The sequence below is a fragment of the Rhamphochromis longiceps genome, linkage group LG20, assembly GCF_057381845.1.
Source record: "Rhamphochromis longiceps isolate RC_006_pf linkage group LG20, R_longiceps_female_GT1.1, whole genome shotgun sequence".
Taxonomy (NCBI): Eukaryota; Metazoa; Chordata; class Actinopteri; order Cichliformes; family Cichlidae; genus Rhamphochromis; species Rhamphochromis longiceps.
Window position 1 is genome coordinate 2846297 of NC_140576.1, and position 17360 is coordinate 2863656.

General features: G+C 41.7%; 2 protein-coding genes across 5 annotated transcripts in view; one reads left to right on the top strand and one right to left on the bottom strand.

Annotated features, from left to right (window-relative positions):
* znf385a (zinc finger protein 385A) overlaps positions 1 to 9595 on the bottom strand; it is a 58542-nt gene extending 48947 nt beyond the window's left edge. The window contains exons 1-2 of one of the 4 annotated variants that reach the window (XM_085393587.1): positions 9304 to 9594; positions 2962 to 3179 (exon numbers count right to left, since the gene is read on the bottom strand). In XM_085393587.1, coding sequence (XP_085249713.1) covers positions 2962 to 2971 — 10 coding nt within the window. In that variant the 5' untranslated portion in view covers positions 2972 to 3179; positions 9304 to 9594. Of the gene's footprint in view, positions 1 to 2961; positions 3180 to 7486; positions 7617 to 9303 lie in introns of those variants that run through there. The other 3 variants (XM_085393588.1, XM_085393586.1, XM_085393585.1) reach the window with 3 other exon arrangements.
* A 1428-nt stretch (positions 9596 to 11023) lies between these two features.
* Positions 11024 to 13368, top strand: birc5b (baculoviral IAP repeat containing 5b). Its single transcript, XM_085394224.1, has 4 exons — positions 11024 to 11185; positions 11846 to 11955; positions 12150 to 12264; positions 12367 to 13368. The coding sequence occupies exons 1-4, from the start codon at positions 11060 to 11062 to the stop codon at positions 12448 to 12450; spliced, it is 435 nt and encodes a 144-aa protein (XP_085250350.1). The 5' UTR covers positions 11024 to 11059; the 3' UTR covers positions 12451 to 13368.
* The last annotated feature ends 3992 nt before the right edge of the window (positions 13369 to 17360 follow it).

Genomic DNA, 17360 nt, shown 5'->3' on the forward strand with positions numbered 1-17360 from the left:
GTCATGAAGAAAATGGGGATGGGGGGCATTGCTGATCTGCTCAAACACATTTTTTTATGATGTCTTTGACTTGACCTCTGGAACCAGGTGTGTGCAGTCAATTAAAAGAAGGGGGTTGCAGAGCTCGGTGAATGGAATAAGCAATAGCTATGCAGACAGGAACAGAAAGATAAACTTTATGGAGACAGATGAGGTAGGAGTGGACGCTCAAACACAAAAACAAAGAGACAGATCGGCTGCATGGCCCTGAGCTCGGGAGGTCAGATCTGACTCAAACAGACAAGACAGATGAGACATGAAGCAACGTTTAAACATGAACTGCTCATGACATGACAGGTCCTCCCCCAAAAACTTTGCAATGATGCTAACAAAGTAGATTTTACCAGGAATGCTTGTCAGATAGTCACCATGCAATATCTGGTGACAGTAAGAGGGCAATACAGACAGTTCCTGTCTAAATGTGGACTCCACACCAGGAACTCACTGCAGGCGTAGATGGTTTGTGCTAGACATCATGGCGGCTGATCACCATGACTCCACAGTCAACTGAGAAGCTCTACACTAACAGGAGCCCAGCGATCATGTTCGTTATTAGGTCGCCATTGTTCTCTTGCTGTTTCTCTCTCTTTTTTATCCACAAACACACACATGCACACGTGCACAGACATGCACACACGCACGCGCACACACATGCGCGCACACGCATGTACTGACCAGCAGCAGTCTCATACCAATACCTCGGTGCAGAGCCCATGCCAGACAGACAGACAGCAGACAGACAGCTATGCTGGCTGCCTGCAGCTTTGTATATAAGCACACTGCCATTGCAATGATCAACTTCAGAATTGTCATTACTATTACAGCAGCCAAAAGCCTCTGTCAGGCCTCCAGAATGCCGACAAAGCTAATGACAATAGAATTGTGTACAGCATCAGGGACAGAGCCGCACTGGTAAAGGTTGTTTGCTCAAGGTCACAGAAAACAGTGGAAAGAGAAAAACACCAGTAGCCATGCAGACACAATCGCTGGAGCATGTGGTTCTCGCAGGCATACTCAAAAACACATTTCTTTCTTTAACTGCATTTTTATAACAACACACATTTCCAATTGAGATATGTTATCACAACGTTGCAGATTTATATCAGGGAGCTTAATCAGGAAATTTGCTGATTGGAGGTCGACATCAACCAGTGCCAGAATTGTAAAGGTCATTACAATGACATTACCCTTTTCAGAAGAAGAAAGCTAGAAATGTCAAATCACTCAGTAGCCACATCATCATGCAAATGGAGCAGAATGTTAGGCACGAGAAAATCTCAGTGTTCAGACAGAAATAATGAAAGATGCCTATCTGAGTGACAACTTAATAAGCAGAAGCCTTGGGTCAGCTTTTTCGGCAGGTGTGAAGTGGAAAGGTTTGACAAATCATTAGATGCAATGAGAAACACACAGATTTTGAACGTTAGAGCCACAGTTCATTATCACCGTTTCTGTAAAATAGAAAAAAGATCTGTGGCGTAACCAGTTAACACTGACATCAGTCTTTATGCAGAGGCCAAATTTATGTTACTGCACAACAGAAGTTACGTTCCGTGTGATATTGCTTCCATCAAAATTCAAATACACACACTCCAATGACTACGCTAAAGTTTAACCTCAACCAGCAGAGTTGTAGTTGGGGGGGGGGGGGTGTTGGTGTTAAGATATCCTACCCAAATATCATTTACGGGAGCTGCTACCACCTGCAACCTGATCAAGACAGTACTTGTCTGTTACATGAGGCTCAAGTCGAGGAATTGTTCATTTTTAACCAGCTTCAGAAGTGCAAAATATAACCCTTAAAATAGAGATAAATTTTAATGTTATTTAACAAAAATTAAAAACCTTCCCAAAGTGAAAAAGTTATCTCTTTGATGGCTGTTCTAAAAAAGTTTAGTGACTGGTTGAAAACCTTTAGCTCACAGGTACACACACACTTTGAGCTCCCACACCTCAGACTGCATGACTCCCCATAATCATTAAAGTTATCTGCTTGAAAAACATGCCTGCCGGGAGAGCAGAGAAGCAGAACTGCGCCTGAATCAGCCCAGGCATGCGTTAAAACAAAGTGGCCTCTCCGGGAGAGCGTGCATCAACGCACACACACATTTCGAAGTAATACATGGGCAGTAAGCACACACGGCTTCACAGTCATGGCCATGTGCAAATAAGAAGACTCTAGAACATTTTTACAAGCGAATTTCCTTTTAAAACCTCTGTATGAATCTACAAGCCGAATGCAAAGCGCACACAGACCACACAGAATCCCCTCTCCTAGACATGGCCACTATGAGACCAGCATACTAAAGAAGAAAGTGCTGGCTGACTCACAACACAACAATGTCTAGTAACTGGAATCTATACTCTCCTGCATGCTAAGGAATGAATCTTCTTTTTAAAATGTGTTTGATGACTTGGACGCTTATCATTAATCAGGATGGCAGCAATGCAAGGTTGAGGAGAAATTGAGTGCCACAGTAACAAATCATCAGAAGAAAGTCACGAATTCTGCACTGACTGTTTGTATAAAACCGCATGACATCAGTTATCACCAAGTTCAGCTGAAACCATCTTTGTCACTTAGCCCCTTCTGACAGAACATGAGAGTGGTGGAGTCTGGTCATGTGACCAAACAGACCATAATGATACAGTCCAGCGCAAATGCTTTGACCTTCTATGTCATCACTCACACCTGCCACATAAATGGCACACTATTAGCGTAATTACAAACACTATCTGTAATTTAGAGGTTGACCCAGGCGCTTGGTATTGACAGATGTCTCTGTGCAATCAAAACCAAGCAGACTACTAAAAAAATAAATAAAACAGAGCTGCTGGTGGCCAAGTTTAAGTAGGGATTAGTGATTCAACAGCCTGACTGATGTCTTCTAAAATCCGATGCACCAAAAAGCAACAACTCACCCAAAATCATTGCTGTGCGTTGCCTTTGGTGTCCCTGGGTTGACAAGTGTTCCCTCACTGCCCCCCGTCTCTCCTGTTTTCTCCAAGTGTACAATGGCTCCAAAATGTCTTTTTCAGAGTTGCTCTCCACTCTCCAGAAAGAGGCAACTCAGAGAGGTAGCGCTAGATGTGAGGAGAGACTGCTGCTGCTGCTGCACATGCCGTCCCTTGCGCCTGCCCTATCCAGGTGAAAAACTGAGTGTGAGAAAGAAACAGCACGAGTGTGTGTGTGTGTGTGTGTGTGTGAGGAGGGGGGTCCTCTGTTTCTGCAGTGGTGGCTCAGGTAAGCCTCAGGACAGCACAGAGGAGACAGAGAGAGAGAGAGAGAGAGAGAGAGTGAAGAAGAAAAAGAGAGAAGGGGGAGCCTAAAGTGTGACAGCCAATCACGCTGGCAGGGGGGAGACTACAGAGCCAAGATCTTCTTCTCCACAGCAGCCAGGAGGAATTGTGGTGTGGTCTCCAACAAACAGCTGACAACCAGTTTCCTGTCTACTGTATCACTTCAAAAGGAAAGCAGTTCGATCTACTTTAAAGTCAACATCTGCTTTGGTCTCTCTCTATGAAGCACACAACTCCCTTTCCCATTCTGGCTTTCTCTCCCTCTCTCTGCTCCTTGTTTTTTAGGGATTGGATATAACCTAAAGGCACCTTACATGCCTCTGCTCTGATTGGTGGCAGGTTCGACCAATGGGAACAGCAGCAGGCACTTGTCATCATGCAGAGTGGAAGTCATGAAGGGGAGACAGAGCTTGACTGAAAATGCTGTCTCCCAAAACCAATTTCTCACTTTTATTTGCCACACTCTCCTCACCCATCTCCCCCTCACAGTGAGCCTGGTTTTCTGTCTGTTGCATTCGCTGTTTATTACCTCCGCCTCGCTACCCTTTGACTCCATGTGTGTGTGGACTTGTAAGGGGATTAACCTTAACGCTGTGCGCGTTTGTGCTTCTCTCCCTTTCCTCCCTCCATCTTTTCAACCTACCCAGACAAAGTTACACATTCTTATCAACATCTGTGGTTTCATCAAAGGGGATAGACTTGAGACTGGGAGTGGGACTGGGGGGGAGCAAGCAAAAAGGAGAGATGAAATAGAAAGCGACAGAGCGGAGGAAGCAGAAGAAGGAGGGGCAGAGATTAAACTAAATACAAACTGACAGAGGAATGAAGAGACATTGAGTGACAAGAAGAGACAACCAGAAGGATTGAATATTGAGACAAAGACAGACAGAGTCGGACACAGAAAATGGGCTGCGGAAAAATTTAACTATCGACCAATGCAATGCAGTCAGTGAATGAAGAGGAGCTTCACAGCCAGCTTCTTATGGTCCACTTCCTCCACACCGAGGAGCCACTCAAAGAATGCCTGCTGTCATGTTGAGCACTAGTCTTTGCCTCTCTCTTTCTGTCTCTCTCTCCAGCTTCCCTTGTGAAGAGAAATCACAGAGAGACATTCGGAAAATCACACAGCCACGATGTTATTGAGAAGCTCAGCGCTTAAGAGAAGGCTTAACAAAGCTGTCAAAAAATTAATCCCCTTGGGCGGGCATGCTTGCAAACACATACAGATATAAACACGTGAGCCTGGGGCTACAGAAAATGCTGCCTGATGTTCATTGTGCCTCCTCTTGTCCTGCTCTCTCTTTCCCTCTTTCTCTTCTATCTCTAGCTCCACCACTACCCTTCTCACTCTCTCAGGCTGAGGCTGTGAGTCACAGGGTGTTGGAGTGAATACTAAGGAGGCTGGCTGACACCTCCAATACCTCTCTTTACAGCAGCTCCACTGCATACGTTTAGGCTACTGTATGTAAACACTGGCAGTCTTAGGTGCCACAAACACCCACTCAAATTCTTACAGACTCTTATGTTTGGATAAAATCCAATGACTAAAAACTGATGGTATTATGGAACATATGGTAGCTCTTAAAGACACACAGAAAATTTCACAACTGCAAGCAAGATCTGACACATCCAGCAGAGAAAATAATGGACTTTACTGATGTGGAACAAGCTTTTTTTTTAAGTGCAAAGGAACAGACAGGTTAGAAGAAGAATTTTAGCCTCTGGCTCCTTGGACAAACCACGCAGACATACATTACGTCTGCAGGAAATGGACTGAGTACAGAAAATATTCGTTTTTGAAAATGTGGCACTAGCAGCTGGAACAATAGTTGTTATTAATATAGTTGTGCTTGCAAGTTGTTCCGTCAACATTTGTGTGTGTGTGTGTTTGTGTGTCAGCAAAAGACCTGAGATAGTGTTTCCTCATTAGTTGTGTTGGTATCAATAATTCAGAGCCGGTCCTTGTTGTTGTTCAATGGGCCGAGAGCTAATGTGCTGTCGGGCCAACAGGGGCCCAGGGCCCAGCGCCACTTTAATGGATGTCATGATGAGAGGGTGAAATTGGAGCATGGAGATCCTGTATCGTCCAAAGACAAGAAGAAGAAGAAGAAGAAGAAGAAGGGAGGGCAAAGCAGACGGCAGGAGAGGGGGACAGGGGTAAGAAGCTCAGGGATAAGGTGAAGGCCACTGGGGAGAGGACAGATGGTATTATTGGACTGGTATGTTTGGAGAAAGGTGATGTAGAGAAACACTGTGTAAAGAGAGCAAGAAGGGAGGAAGCTGCTCTACTACGATTGGTTCCTCTGTTTGTTCATAGAGCCTTCTAAAGCTAATCTCTGTCACCTCTCGATGAGAGAGACACTTATGCCACCAGGGACCTGTTATAATGAATGATAATAATGAATAATGAACTGACATCATTTCACCTCCCATCCACTTGTGTTTCTAATGTTGCTTCACAATCAGTGGAGGAAATAACAAGTATGGTCATATTTAATTTGCATGTCTATAGTTACAAAACTATTTTCTAAAAATGTTTCCACGAACGATGTGATCCGATTACAGAAACTAATCGTAGAGGAGGGGAATTTCCTAAAAATTAGCTCCGTGTATATAAACAGACACAATGTTGCATTCAGCTGAAACATCTGTTCGCTACACAAGCAATTAATTATAGAGATTTAATTGGCAGGGTATTAACTGGTAGATACTGCTTTTGTTTTTCAACTTTAAAGTGCTTTGTCGTTTTAGCAAGCATTTAAAGGAATTTGTTTGCATTCAAATGTGTCCCTGAGACTGTCAGATTTCCCAAGTTTGAAAGTTGTGCTTTACTGCTACAAACCTTTAGGTCACACTACATAGAGTATTGCAAGTATTGCAAGAAAGTGTAAAATGTAAGTGTAAAAACTGCATCTGTACCTTCAATGATTAAAAAAATAATTATCATTATTTCTGATTTTATTTCAAAAGTTATAAAATCACAATGACTTTCACACATAGGTCAAAGGGAACTAAAAGGTCGTACACCCGCCTTTTGTACAAACTAATAATTTATAATAAGGTAATGCAAAATAATAATAAGACATATGTTATGTGTCTTATGTTGAATTTTGTATGATTTACCCCATAGGTCAGTGCAATAGCTGAGATAAGGCAGGATTAAAGAAGAGTACAATAATTTAAGTAGTCTCGAAGACGGTTAATGTAATATAGAAATTCTTCTTAAGATTATTTTTATTACTCTTGATATTTGTTATGATTACCGAACATTTACTTTGATATACCATGTTTTGAAGGATGATGTCAACAATCCTGCAACTTGTTTACAAAATTTTTAGCATACTTCGCTTTTACTCTGTTTCTTGAGCCGTTTCTATCAGCGAGCTTTCACTTACCTCTGAGGACACTGTGTTGAATCTAAAGTAGGCTTACGCTAACTTTGACTTTTGTATATAAATCTCTATTTTTTTTTAAGTGGTAAGTCTTTTTTAAAGTGCTAACACAGAACAGACTAATACTGAACTTTATCATCACTTTTAAGTGAGTCTGAAGGTGCCAAAGTATGCAGAAGTAATTCTGGATTCCAGCTAATGTTTAATCTATGCTACCCTCTATTGGTGTAAGCCTGTTAATACAGGGTGCCTTGCTTCTGTTTGAGCATAAACAGAATATCTGCTCTGGTACTAGACAAGCATTTGGAAAACTTCCAAAATGTAAAATGATCTCATGTAAACTGAAAGGCTAATATGTTCTCAGAGCCACATCACCACACATAGAAGTAAATAAGGGAACCAAAGAGAAAGCTGACACAACTGGTTATGGCCTTAAAGCCTGTCAGACTGAGACAGATACACCTCACTCAAGTGGAAAAATATATACAACAGATTTGTTGAACAGACAAAGCTGTTGAGGCCAGTGTCAGATACAAAAGGAATGACTGCTGAGTATGAAAGGCTTATAAATACTCATCCAATGATGTTCAGCAACAGACTGTGAGAAATACTGTATATCAAACCCGAGGAAGAGCGTGCACATCTAACTCAACCCTTCAAATAATGCCAAGATAAGTCTTCCTCTTGCTATCCTACTGGGGGAACACACAATAAATCTACGCTCACTGAAATTTGCAATGGTGACTGTAACTCACTTCTCTTCAAGAGCTCGAGCGCAGTCAAAATGCAGCTTCTTTTGATCATAAATTCAAGTCATAGTTCATCTCCGAGTCCTGCAGGCACTACAGTATGTGACTCTCCAGACGTGTTAGTTTTCTCTTTTCTTCTTCTAAAGTCTGTTTTTTTGCATGGTGATGCTGATGTACAGGCCCAACCTCGCTCACATATTGGGCTTTGGGTGCCTCTCGTCACTGTGGTGGTGAATTTAGAGACTGGCTATGAAAGTCAAAAGTGAGCCGGCCAGGCAGGTGCCATCAGCGTACTTTGGCTTTGCCTTAGAATGTGACAAATAAGTCACCATGTCAAAGGAAAACAGCAATCTTTCTCTTTTTAACCAAATAATGAGTTTGTCATAGGACCCAATCTGTCTGGTGAGTAAGTGGAGCTGAGCAGGAGCACAAGGACCTCTGCTTTCCCCTTGAATCGGCCTGAGCCTGCAAGTCTGACAGGCATATCACTTTCCAAATGTGAGGGATAATCATCCCACTAAATTTAGACTATTGATCAGGTGTGGATGTGTGCAGGAAATGTGGCCAGCCATATAACATGTTGCTTGAATTCTTTGTCCCACTTCAGAAAACACAGACGAACAGAAAAATGTTTTCCTGTCATTCCAGATACAGTACGACAAAAATAACTTACCAGCATGAAATCCATTTTTTCCCCATTACTCCAACAGTTGATGAGACACACTATTAGAGAAGCACTCAATGTGCCCTTGTGTACAGATTTTCTCCCTTAATTTTGAATTAAACTATGAAGTGTTTTAGAGTATTTCTATAAATATAAAAATGTTTTAAGCTTGTTTTAATTTTAATAATTCACCGTGTAGCCATGTTTTTAAAAGCTTTATTTCTTTACCTTTCAGCAACATGTTTTGATCAAACTATCAAGATGATTGTTATGATTTCTTTTCAGAAAGAAAGTTAATAAAGTTTCAATGACTGTCTCCTACAGAAAGAGAAAGAGAGAGTCTGTGAGAACACTGTATGTGGATGTGTGTACACAGGTGGGTGTGCCTGTCCTGTGAATCCACACTTGCCTGCGGAGGTGGAGAATGTCGCTGTTGACTGTCACACTCTCACACTTTCCTGACACTTTTACACCAGCACCACAGGAGCACAGGGCGCCTCTCTTTCCGGCCATATTCAGATCACACACTTGCATCACAACTCCTTTCTTCCTGAAATTTTACTATGATGATTCGCATTATTCTGCTCTAAGCCAACACATTATAAGCAGTGTATTTTTATTTAGACTAATTATCATCTCTCCAGCCAGTCCTCTATTATTAAACCTCAACATGGGTCAACCAGATAACATCTAAAATCTAGCATCTAATCTATCATCATCAAGAAAGTGTGCAAAGTATTCTTTATTTAGCTTTTTTCTAACAGTTAAACACAAGTGGTGTACTCGTTAACGGGGACAAGTTTCACTCAAATATGTATTCCTTGAATAATGTTTGTGTGAAATTTGAGCAAACTCGTGTGGAGCTCAGTCTGGATGTGAGAGCAGCAGGAAACAGGTGGAGCTGTCAGGACAGCGCTCATCTCCACAGATGTATACTTGAGAAAAGGAAAGACCTTCAAGCAGTGACCTTCAAGCACACCTGTTCACATATTTGTCAAATATAATCTAATTTGAGGTAACCAAGGCATATTTATAAACCCAAAAACTGCACCACACAGCTGCAATATTGAAGAAAAATAGAAGTCATGCATACTCTGCCATTATACGGAAGAAGACACATTGCAGAAGACGATGATATGATATTAGGTTCAGTTCTTACCTGTGCTCCACATTGACTTCAGCTACTCCTGCTCTTAATGACCGGGTCCAGTCTCTAACACTAGCTAGGTAAAATGAGAAACAACTATTTCCTTTGTTGAATCCTTGTACAATTAAACTGATCTGGCTTTTTGCAAGTAGAAGAAAAACAATTAAATTCTCATTATTTTGAAAAGATTCCCACGATCAGTGAAAGGAAACAGCATATACTTGAGTAATATGAAGGACATGTGGACATAGAGACCGCATACATACACGTTGCCTCTGTCACCTCCCCTCCACCTCTCTGCATCATACCTCCTCCCTCCCTCTTACTGACAGACCTGGTGAGAGCAGTCGTGTCAGGGGAAGGAGCGAGCCGTTTGCCGAATGCTGTAGCGGGGACTCATCAGCAGCAAAGAGGGCAGAAAGGTGAGCCAAATGTCAGTGAAGGCGTGAGGAAGTCAGATCCAATACCAACAGATGAGAATTACCCACCCGTGAAAGGATTTTTGGTACAGCATGTGGATTGAATTCTCCAACATTTGCAAAACACTCTTAAGCACACAAGCCTTTCTACATCTGCAAATTCTTCAACCTCTAAATAAACCCTGTGGTCCCACTGGATCACAGCACAGCTGCTGTACCTCAAACCAACAGCAGTGTTTAATAAAATCTGGTGAAAAAAGCAAAAATTCAGATATAAATAAAAGCAGAGTGACGACATAACACACGAAGAAATTTAAAGGTAAATTCTATTCTGCAGTAAGCAGTCATCCACCACATAGGCCAACTGGAGCTAGCTTTAATGTGACATCAGCTGTACAGTGAATGTCCAACTCATTCAAAGCCTACTGTTTGATATGTCCTTACACAGCATCACTTCCTAGAGTGCCTCCAGTGATTAGTGTGCGAGTGTGTGTATACACAGAGTCACACACTCACATCCTAATAAGCAGGTACTGCAACCCCCACCTCCCCATGCATTCTGCAGAAAGATAAGGTTAGAAGGGGAAAGGACAGCAGTTTATAGATGTAAGCATTTTTTAGCACCCAGGGGCCTCGGGGTAGCGTTACAGAGTAACAGAGACTCACTGCGGACAAAAAACTGCCCCCGTCTCTCTCAGCAATAAACATGCCATTAAAAGTAGCACCAAAAACCATTAATGGCTATAGTGTCTCTATTTACTGTTAGGTTTCTGACACATACACATGTAGGGGAAAAAAACTCAAGCGTATTAATAATTTCTCAGTAAGAATGCTGGATCGTATTTGTGGTTAATACTGTAAGCTGGTTCAAAGCCAGAGGGAAGGAGAGAAGGCAAGGCGGGTTAGGTTGCCAATTTTATTTCAACAATAAAGACAAACAGATGTCTGTGTGGAAAACCTCACTTCACAAGTTAAATTTTTGCTTTGTTTTGTTTGTTTGTTTTCTTTACCTAAATGATTTTTAATTGAACTTTTGACTCATTCCCATTCACTGCTTTCCCCTCAATGTATATCTGCAGTGGTTCTTCTTCTTCTTTACTAGCAGGGCCTAATTTTGCCCACAGTTGTAAGTTAGTAAAGTTTTACTTGTATAACAACTTTCAATCTTAATATAATAAAGATATTCACAACAAAAAACTGTAGAACATAAGAACAAAAGCAAGTCTAAACAGATCCTCGCGGCCTTGAACCTGGGGAGGATTTAATCAGTGAAAAGTGAAAACAGCTGCAGAAGTGTGCATGGCAGTGATTTAAGCACATGTCAGGCTGAGTCCATCCTTGGTGACATTATGGCGAGCGTTGATGTGCTGGCAAAAAGGTTTTACTCATTTGGCAAAATGTACAGTCATGATTTACGTGAGCAAAGTTTTGTAGACTGGCCATTTAGAGAGGACTGCAACTGCACGCCTGAAAAGGTATGACGCCCATTGCAAGTAACTGAAATCTTGATGCTTTGGAACATGATTAGCTAGCTTGTTTCCATCATATTTGTTGTATCTACAATATGTTATGGATTTACACAGCGGTTACCTTTGGTCAAATCTATTTTCTAACAGGTTGGTTTAACTGGGACTTCTTGGGAAAATATTTTTATTTAAATAGTTGAACTGCTTTCTAAATATGACTTAACATTTTGTATTGACACCAAGTATTTAAAGGTAATATGTAATTAAGTTTAAGTGTAGGTGGTTCAAACTGTACACAGGAGTATTTACACTCATCTCCATGAATCATAATTGTAACTGATGATGATCATTGGTATTCCACTACATACTTTTATGAAAGCCTGGCAGTGTGCAATTTATGGTTAGGGAGGTGCCAGATTCAGTTTCAAGTGTCCAGTGCACAGGTTTGTCCCGGTACCTTCTAGTCTTGTCATGATAAACAGGCTGCTGACATCTTGCTTTATGAGCAACAACATGTGCCATGTTACCCTCTGAAGTCAAAAGGAGACCATCGTCAGGTTTCATTTTCAATGAAACTTATTCCTTTGCAAAAAAACTTCTTAATTCTTGGCCTGCCTGGCAACAAAAGGGTTCAGACAATATGGTCTCTCTTGCTATTTACATTTGCAGATGGCCAAAGCTGGGTTTGTCCACTGCCCCAGTGAGAATGAGCCAGATGTTGCCTGCTGCTTCTTCTGTCTGCTCGAGCTCGAGGGCTGGGAACCAGATGATGATCCCTGGTAAGAAAAAATATGCTACCTGGGGTGCAGCAGTTAAACATTTAATTTGTATCTACATTACTCAAACGTGTTTCCTATATGCAGAAGACCGACTGCTACATGAAGTTGATAAGTCATGGCTCCTGATTATTGCCTAATCAGCATTATGTTTTTGTTTTTAATTGTGTTTTTGCTTATTATGTACATCTGACAAGGTCTGAACATGAGAGACGCTCTAAATGTGACTTCTTAACCATGAAGAAAGACTTCACCAAGCTAACAATGGCTGAATTCTGTGACCTGGAAAACAAAAGGCTAAAGATTTACTACGTAAGTGCCCATCAGTTGGCTGTGTGCAAAGACACTAACTCTTCCTCAATTCTTACTTTTTTTTTCTTCCCGCCCCCCCCTTTTCCAACATTCTCCCTTTAGAAAAAGGTCTGGCACAAGAAGATGGCTTTTTTGAGGGATGCCATAGACCATACAGTTGCGGAGCTTAAATCTAAGCTGGACTGATTCTATGCATTTATTCATTGCATCTTATTTTATTTCAATACCAGTCTTAAGTGTTAAACAAGAACCCGCAGCCTGACTCACTGGTCTGATTGGATAGCAGTTCATAAAATTCAGCCTTAGGCGAATGTGACACTTTCTTTACAGTACCGTCTTTGACCACAAGATGGTGCTTTTGCATTAAAGCTGCAGTTTTGCTATAACGCTGATACGCTTTCTGAAATTCCCAATCTCTCATCAAAACCTTAACAAATGCACCTCACTCTGAAATGAAAGCGCACATTGAGCTGGATTACAATGCGGGCTATATTCTCTTTTTTTTCAAACACTTACTTATCTTCTCCCTGAACGTGCCACCATCCCTACCACCCCTTTTCAAACCTTGACCCTGGACAGATGGCCTGAAGCCCCTCCTTTTCAATACCAACTGTTGCCCCAGTAACATCTGTTACATATAGGGGGACAGTGCACCGAGGGCTTGCCAGGATACTTCTCTAACTCTGAGGGGGACTGAAATTCAAGAGATGCTGCAGCTGACAGTAGAAGGCGTGGGAACGATGGTTGCATGATAAGCACTTGACTGGGTTTGTTTTGCACTTAAAGAACAACGGTTTAACTCTGAAAATCATTTTAATTTTTCTCCTGTCTTTATGCAAGAGAAACTGATGCAGGGCTCTGTTTGTTTCTCACTGTGTTTTGTGGAAGGCTTGGTTGGATGACGTGAAGGATTAAGAGATGCTATCCCTTCCCCAACCTTCCACTGTTCTGGATTAATGTCTAATGTAACACTCTGGCCACTGAGCCCAGATCAGCTGCTTAATTCTCTCTTATCTGCTCACTGCAGAGCAAATTGAAGAGAATATTTTTAGACAAAACTAAAGTAAAATGCTCATAGGTGATGTAACATTTTTAATAAACTGTTCTGCTTTTATAATTTCCTCTGGTCTCTTTCTTGCAGTGCTGTTGTAAAATATTTCCTCAAACTATATTTTGTTCTTTAAGCTAAATGCATTCATTTAAAAAAGTTAAAGGATATGAAGGTGTATGGGGAAAGATCCAAGCTTTTTACTGATGAGGTGTCTGGGTAAGTGGTGTGGCTTTGCGTGAATACATGAATCATAAGGGGGATGTGTGCAGTAATTGCTAATGTAACTCTAATCTGGGCTTATACCCACATCCTGTGTCAATCTACTTATTTATGTGTGCTCCAGAAAATGAACAAAGAGAATAGCTTGGTATGACTTCTGTCCTCAAGTGGCACAGATGTAACAGATGAGCTTATCTGTGGGAATGGAGTAAAATATTTTAAATTACTGCATCATAACTAAGCTGGGAAGATGCCCTTTCACCTTTTCCCATCCTGTTATTTAAGACCTGAATAAACCTAACAAATCACACTTTAAAATAACAGGAGTCCACAGAGCACTATGACACATGCAGATCTAATTCTAAGCTTATTAATGACTGTGAGAAAGGATTGGTCATGAAATAGGTTTCTCTTTAATAAACTGTAAGCGGCAAGTGTAGCAGATGGACAAATTGACAGATGTTGCTAACAGAAACTTTACAACCTGGGCTTTCCAGTCCGGCCCCATCTGTTGCTCCTGCAACCAGTGCCTCCCTCTACCCTCCTCCAACGTTTCTCATCAGCATCTATCACTGAATCTTCTCCTCTCATTCTCCATAGTGCCCAAAATGAATGACATCAGCATTTACCCCCTCATATGACCCGGTTTAACCCCTCATAAACAAAGGGCAAATTAAAAGATGTCATGAGCGCAATGGATACACTGAGAAAGGCAGGATGATGTTAATGTAACTTTTAAAGTCTCACGCTCTTGTCTCCGTCTGAAAAGTTCTGATGGGAATATTATAAAAAGGATAAATGACTGGCATGTAAAGAAGCCAGCTGACACAGAAGCTTAGATGCCATTGTGATTGTGGACCACAGTCTGTGAGTGTGTTTAAATGATGAATTTGCTGATAGACGGCCAGATTAAGGACAATGAGTTGCACTGTTCATTGTATTACAAAGGGGGGGAGATAAACATTCACTTCATTTTCATTTTTCATCAAATATTCTCTCATTTCTGGCTGCTTCTCCTCTAAGACACCGCAGCCCGTCTACCTTGGCTGTGTTTTGTGCCCTGTTCCAAAGGGACCTCCATCTGTCCCTACACTCAGCCCATTGTGGTGTCCCTAAGCCCAGAAACTTCCACAATGTAGTGGGCGTGTGCAGGGGGGCCAGGGTAAACACGACAGCATCCAGATCCCATTAGAAGCTCTTTAACTCTAACACCCTAACGCTCGGAGAGAAGTCTGGGAGGGGAAGGTCCACCCCTCATCCACTTGCACACAATGTCACCTTTACACCCACTTCCATAGGTAATGAACCTGGGAGCTACCCTCTTTCTTCTCCTCCTCCTCTCCTCCTCCCCCTCCATTTCTGAGTTCATGTTTCATATTTTAAAAAGAGCCCTTAAATTCTATTTTATTATTTTTTCCTGACATTAATATAAATATTTAAACTTTCAGTTGATGTTTTAGTGTTTTATCAGAGGGAAAAAAAACATCATTGACTATTTATGACTGAAAGCTGTCATTTTAACAACACCTTACTTAGAATTTAGTTAATAAATGAAGTTAAACCTCTGGCTCAGTACATTTTTAAAAAATTATTTTACTCAGTCAGACCGTGCTCCATTTTCTCTTTCTGTCTTTGCCCATACCTTTTTTTTCCAGCCATCATCTTGGTCATCCTAGCTGCTCCTGAGTGTAGGGTGTTTCTGTTTTGGGGGTGCTCCACATCTCAACCAAGCCACCCATTGCCTTATGCACCCCACAGAAGCAAGCATGTGTGTTTATGCATGTGCGCTGAGGCCCAAGAGGAGGGAGAATCACTGTGTTCACCCTCAGCTTAAAGGCAGAGGGATTATCGGCACACAGACACTGATTAAAGCCTTCCAACGTCCTATGGCCCCATTAATACAGTCTTAATCACAATGCTTTATCCCTCCATCTACCTCCTATGGATCAGGACCTTTTCATTTTACTGTGAGCAACTCTTGTTTAGCTAGCGGATTAGGCATGCTGTACACGAAAACAAGAAAATATAAGCAGAGAAGTGAATTAGAGGAAAAATTGTGCTTTATATAGACATAAAGCTATACATAGGCTCATGCTGTCAGCAACTACTGGGCTATATTCATATATCAATAAAAAGTACTAAAGTTGAGAAATCATTAGCTGAAGCATGGGACCCATAACCCCTGTGTGCTGATATCTGACATGACCTCACTCTCCCAGGGGATTGAGCTACAGGTTGTGTTCCCTTGCCTGTCGCCTCAGCCAAGATGGCATCACAGAGCATGTGTTCCCTTCCCATTACTAGACCCTCATCATCATGCCCTTATTATAGACAAGAGCCACTTGATGTGTGTGTGACGCCTGTGATATATGGTACTGTAAAGTTATGAACCTTTCTACTATTTTTAAGTATTTTATTACAATAATTATTGGGGGTTTTTTCCATTTTAAAATAATTTGGGTTTTTTGCACAAATTAGCAAGAAAAAATTACATTTTAAAAGCTTATGGCACGTATATATTTCTGAAATTGCTGCATGAAAATCTCCGCCATGCTCCTCGCGCAAGACTGTCCTGTGTTTTCTAATCTTGTATCCAAAGTCAATTTATAGGGATTATGTCCATATCCACCCACTCATGTATTATTTGGACTATGGAGGATAAGTCGTAACAGCCCCCCCCAACACCACCACCACCACCAAAAAAAAAAATAACCACTACATTCTCTCTCTCACACGCACACACTGTTTTTGCTGTAGCCGAATAGCAAGGACACAAAGAGCATGCATCAGCTACTCTACGAGTACTTTCTCACACTGTCTGCCTGTGTGTAGAGCTATGTGTCATTCCTTCATCACGGCTGACACACAGCAGCAGAGGGGACAAACTTGCAATTGAGGATCAAGGACCTCGGTCACCTCTGCTGCCCTCTGCTCCTCTCTCCACTTCTCCACTCTTCCACAACACACTTACTTCCCTTTGCCTCTCCCATTTCTCTCTTTTATGCTCTCACTCTCTGCTCTTTCTCTCTTTCTCCCCAAATTGGCCCAGCTGTCCATCAGCCCCCCACCGTTCCCCCAGCTGTCTGACCTCCCCAAACGAGGAGCCCAACAACAATACAGGTCACAGGTCAAGAGAAAGAACAGGCTGCGTTCACAATAGACCAGTGGCGCCCACTAAAACAATCATTCCCTTTTCTTTTCCAGCCCTTCTCCACTGTTGCCAGGACTGGAAAGGACAAATCTCTGGAGGGGTAGCTGAAGGAAACGAAGGGGGAGTCCTCTTAGAGAACAGCATCCAAAAGCACCTTCCCCCTTTTTTTTTTTTTTTAACAATTGGCCAAAAGACCACAAGGATAAATACACTCATGCACTTCATCTTTGCACTCTGCCGCCCTGTTCTTTGTTTATTTCAAGAGTCATCATGTCCCTCAGCACAATCATGAAAGTCAAAACTGATACTCCGGTCATTAGTTGAGTGATATAAATGTTTTAGGAACTTTGCCAGCTTTACATTATCTCTGGATTGATGTATCCTTATTTCTGCTTTGCTGAACTTTTTACCCATTTATGGCATTAGTATGTAGAGACTGCATTATTTTAATATTCATAAAAGCTAATCTTCTTAGCTACTATATAGCATCCTTCTTACACATGTGCTGTGTCTCAAAGAAAAGCCAGGCTAGTTTACCATTCAGTAAAACTGGATGAATTATTGGAAAATGAGTTCTTGCCCTTCAGTGTTTTGGCATGAGCTACATGGGAAAATGGGACACATGGGAGAGAAAGCCAACGATAGAGGCTCAGAGCTGTGACAGGTTCACCTGTT